This window comes from Lolium perenne, chromosome 1, assembly GCF_019359855.2.
Source record: "Lolium perenne isolate Kyuss_39 chromosome 1, Kyuss_2.0, whole genome shotgun sequence".
Classification (NCBI taxonomy): domain Eukaryota; kingdom Viridiplantae; phylum Streptophyta; class Magnoliopsida; order Poales; family Poaceae; genus Lolium; species Lolium perenne.
The window spans coordinates 105,115,975-105,121,303 of NC_067244.2; the positions used below are offsets into that span (position 1 = coordinate 105,115,975).

Consider the following 5,329-nt stretch of genomic DNA (forward strand, 5'->3'; position numbering starts at 1 on the left):
AGTAGTACGGAGTAGTATACCTTTCTCTCCTCACCCTGGCTGGCCGCCCGCCGCAAACGTTCCGTCCATAGCGCTAGCCGTCTCCTCCAAAACCCCCCAGCGCACTTGCATCCGCCATCCACCTAAATCCACCGCCGAGTACCTTTCTGTCCTCACCACCGCCGCTGCGCCTATTCCCCTGTCCAGCAGATCCGCTCAGCTACCTGCTACACACTTCGAGCATACGAATGCGGCGTTGCGTGTGTCGCCGCCGTGTTAGATGGAGGCGGAGCCGCTCAACTCCCGAAGGCGGGTCGAGCCAGATTGGGAAGAGCCTCTGTCGAGCCTCGACCTCATCAGCCGCCTCCCCGACGAGATGCTGCACATCATCATCTTCCTACTGCCCATGATATCCGTTGTAAGGACAACCTTGCTCTCCAAACGGTGGCGCCACCTCTAGCACTCCGTCCCACTTAACCTCCTCGTCGACGACAACGACCTCATCAACCGCCTCCCCGACCAGATTCTCCACATCATCATCTCCCACATGCCCACTATATCCGCTGTAAGCACAACCTTGGTCTCCAAACGGAGGCGCCACCTCTGGCACTCCGTCCCACTTAACCTCGAGATTGACGACCAACTCGCCAAGAAAAACCACAAACACATCACCGCGGTCTCCAGTATCCTCGCCGCTTTCAGAAGCACTTGCAAGGTCGACACCACGCTCGACAGCTGGTTCCGGTCTAGCACCCTATCTTGCGGCGAGAACCTCAAATTCGATGGTGGAACAGTGATGCGCTCGTTCCCGCTGTCCGCGCTCCGCTGCGCGCCCACGCTGCGCATTGTCAGCATTTGTACTTGCTATTTGCCCGAGATTTATGCCAAATCCATGCTTCTTTTCCCCCAACTCAAGAAGCTCATGCTCTATGCCGTCTACATCTGTAAGGCGGCGAACATCGACCGCCTTTTCACCCGATGTATTGTGCTCGAGGCACTTCACCTTGAGGGGGTCCACGGGTTCACCCACCTCAACATTCACATGCCAAATCTTCGTACAATTAGTGTGGCTAGCTATTGGAAACGCAATACCACCGAACTTATTCAGTTACACACGGTGCAAATTATGGATGCATCTTGCCTCGAGAGATTGGTCATATGTGTACATGATGTTCCACTACTAATCCAGGTCGCCAACGCACCAAAGTTGATGGTGTTGGGCTTTGCGTCGTACCCTGGCTGCCAACTTGTTATCGGACGCATAAACTTTTTGGTAGAAAAGCCTTCTTCTTGTTGAATTAACTCACATTTTTGTTATTTTTTTGACATATGTACCATTGTCCTGTAGAGGATGATGCCCATAAGCTTGGAACATCCTCTGTGCAGAGTGAAGAACTTGGTTCTAAAATCTGCCGGCCCTCGTCTGGATCAACTACTTGCATTTCTTAGATGCATTCCCTGCACGGAGAAGCTATATATCGAGGTAAATTCGTTGTTGTTAACTGTTTACCACTATGAGAAAAAAGTGTAGAGTTACATGGAGTTAACCTGTTATTAGGCTAGATCAGTTGAACAATATTTTGTACTAGAATAACATCCACAATGGAGTTATATTATGTTGGTTCAAAACTAAACTTCTTGTCATACAATGTGTTGTATCTTGTACATCTGTGAAGTTTCATATAAACACATGATAATATGTGATCTCTGTAAAAAAGAGAAGACATACGTAAATAGTGTGACTTACTATTCACACATCATTTGTTCTTTTTTTTGTGTAGATCACATATTATCATATTTTTGGATGAAACTTCACAGAAGAACATGATAGAACACAATGTATTTCCAGACTTATAGTTTACTTTTTTTTGGAAACTTGGAAGTGTCAAAACAAAAATGGGGTGCACCCGCAACTAGTTGCGGAGTTTCCCATGTTGGTAACCTTTCCCCAACTTTACAATGACAATAACATATGTAAAAAAGTGCATCTATCAAATTGGAACGTGTCAGGGGATTATGTTGTTCCACGGTCCTCAATTAACACATGATTCAACTCACCTGAGATATTCATTAGTTGACAGCTATGAAGTACTTTGTTATTGTACTGACTACTTAATTTGACTTCTTTGCAGTTTTATAGAACCGGCGATAAGGTTCATGTGCTGCATAACGAGCCAGCCTGTCCCATTGAATGCCTTGATCTCCACGTCAAAGAAATTTCGATTTCTGACTACCGAGGAAGGAGAAATGATGTTATTGTCTCCAGGTTCTTTATGGAGAACACTAGAATGCTCAAAGTAATGAATTTTGGTGTAACAAATTATCACAACAAGATCTGGTGGGATACCCAGTTCAAGCGCCTAGACCTGAAGAACACCGCTTCTAGAGATGTTGATTTTCAGTTTGGATAGTTACCATCCTTAGTTAAGTTCAGCCCGGACGGTGTTCGTAGCTGGTTGATACATGACTTGTTAGTGGCTGATCCCTTTGCTAGAGAGATATATGCAAGATATGGGCCAATTTTTGCATAGTTTTACTTTAACACCCCATATTTTGTACTGGTCTGAACAATAAACTTTATCACTCGGTTAATGTACTTCAGACTTGATGTTATTCTTGTGAACATGGTCTAATATTCTAATGCTTTCGGGATGTATGTACTACTAGTGATATATATATATAGAAGCTAGCAATTGGTTGACATAATCAACTAGAAAAAGCCTGTAACAGATGTTCACATTCAGTTCGTCAATGCTATATCATGTATGCTTGACGAAGGCGATAATAGAACCGCCGCAGAACACTGACTGAACAAAACGAACGATGAACAATGCTTCTGTTTAAATATGTTTGCCAGTAACACCCTATTTGTCCATTTCTAATGTTGCAGCAAACCTGAAGCTGCCGTTTGTAATCCCGCCACCGGTGGTGGATTATCAGCCTTACGAGTGGTTCCTCGCTCGATCTGCTGAGGGCAAGCTCTTGATGATCATCCTTACAGTAAACCAGATTGTGATTGCCCATGGTGAAGTACCTCCTGACATTCCCTATGCTGCTAATGGCAGGGCTTCAGCTATGGCAGTATCCTCCTATTGCCACCTACGTCTTTGAGCGGGATCCCATATATACTACACCTCTAGGGGACTTGTTTCCAGGCAGCTTAACAGCCTCGGCGACCACTCTCTGTTCCTTGGACTCAATTACCCTATCATGGACAACCTGAAGAAATGTGAAGCAAATGCTCCTGATGGCACATTGGTTCCATTCATGAGGAAAAACTGCGCATACACAGCATACATGAGGTTTCTTTGTAATCAATACCCTAACATTTTGCGCTGCAACCGGCAGCCAGATGGAGGTGAGACTGTGGGAGTAATCAGCCTTCCCGGAGATGGTTGGGCTAGTGTCCCACAAGCGTCAATGTGGTTTAAGCCTGGTTTATACTTTGCCCATTCCGTGTTATCTTTGAAAAAGACTGACACACATTTTTCTTGTGCTTGAAGTGTTGAGAAGTAGTACACAGTTTTTAGTATGTACAATATTGAATCAGTTTATTTGAACACTGCCCTGCTTTTGTATTGCGTGTTGCCTTTAGATTATAACCCATGTATGGTTGTTTAATGTTTGACTTTCTTTCAGCACTATAATTACAATGTGTGTACACCCTTTATAATATAGCCATCTCCTGTTGATCATACGTAGAGAGGACCATTCCTTTTTTTTGCTTAGATAAGCGAATGTACATCCCTGCGGGCAGCTGTTCTTGCTGCATGCCACGAAATGTGCCTCAACTGGTCCTGAACTCCTGATTGATCGAGGTTTGTACCCCAAACCGGGCCGAGTCGGGGCAAGGAAGTAGATGTACGACCTAGGTGACTGTGCGGAACCCACATGTGAACCATACTTAATTTTCCAAAAAAAAACATGTCACTCAGGATCAGTTTGGCATCTACGTTTTTCTAAAATCAAAGTTGTAAAATTGCAGTATTTTCTGTCTAGGCAACAGATATTTCAGATTAGAAAAAAGAGGTCTAGATCTTGTTTTTACAATGCAAAATTTGTGTAAATTTGGGAAACACGATATATAGAAAAATTTAGTTTATGCTGAAACCGAACACCTGAAACGAAACATCTTCATAGTTTCAGGTAATGAATTTGGTATGTTGAGAACTAAGTTCTAGCTCAGTGGCAAGGCAAGCGAGTGCACAGCCAGCCCGCCCGGGTTCGAATCCCCATCCGCGGTAATTTCGCAGGAGGGGCGAATAAACCAGGTTATCATCCATCCGCGGGGTTAGTCTCATTCTACCTAAAACATTATAGCCAAGTGAGGGATCATTCCCCCGTTGATCAACGTTTTTAGATCTACTGTATGTGAAACGAAGCAGTCATGCTCTTATTTGGTCATCCAATATATTGTGATGTGCTAGTGTACAACTGGTTGTTAACTGTCTGATCTGGATGCGCTAAATCTGTTAAATAGTTCATCTTAATTTGTATGCTGAGGCCCAAGGACTCTGATCCAGTAGATTGAACTCATGATGTTATTCAGATTTTCGATCAAGACGTGATTCATATAGAATCATAGATACAAATAGTTCGCCGGATACAATCCGGAGGCACACCATGCCACACACTAGACAACAGAACGGGTTAACAAATGCGCCGCCGCATTCAGCTCGCGGCGAACATGAACAACAGAACATGTTGAGAATGTAGCAATAAGGTGCTTGATATCCTGGACAACTGGTCCACAAATCGAACGATCCATCTCACCGGCGTTGATGCGCTGAACCATGGAGAGGCATTCAGTAGCTAGAGACACGTGATCGAGGCTCTCATCCTTAGCAAAGATTAAAGACCTCCTCATCGCCATGGCTTCAGCTAGTTCAGGAATGGTAACCTCCTGGTAAGAGTCGCTGCAAGCAGCAACACAAACTCCATTATGGTCCCGGATCACCACTCCCGCTCCCATGCGGCGAGAAGAAACAAAAAGAGCAGCATCAACATTGATCAAAACCATTCCAATCGGCGGCGGAACCCAACAAGAAAGTGAAGAGGGTTCACGGCTGTGACTAGGCTTGGTTCTGAATAAGTCCTCAACAATAATACCAACATAAGCTTTGATCTTTGTGGCTACGCTTGTGGGAGACACCATCGTATGTTCCTCTCTTAGCTTATTACGGGCATCCCAAATGTGCCAACATGTCACCGCCAGGACTATAGCTTCAAGGTCACCACCTCTATCCAGATAAATAAAGATCCACATCTTGGGAGAGGCAAAATTCTTACGGTTTAGGTGAATACTAGAAGCCTTTAACTTCAGACCACACCTCACGTGCAACAGCTTCCA

General features: G+C 44.7%; 1 protein-coding gene across 1 annotated transcript; it reads right to left on the bottom strand.

The window, feature by feature from the left end:
* Positions 1 to 4,612: 4,612 nt before the first annotated feature.
* Positions 4,613 to 4,951, bottom strand: LOC139832852 (uncharacterized). The gene has a single exon (XM_071822803.1). It carries the CDS (start codon positions 4,949 to 4,951, stop codon positions 4,613 to 4,615), a length of 339 nt encoding a protein of 112 aa, XP_071678904.1.
* Positions 4,952 to 5,329: the final 378 nt, after the last annotated feature.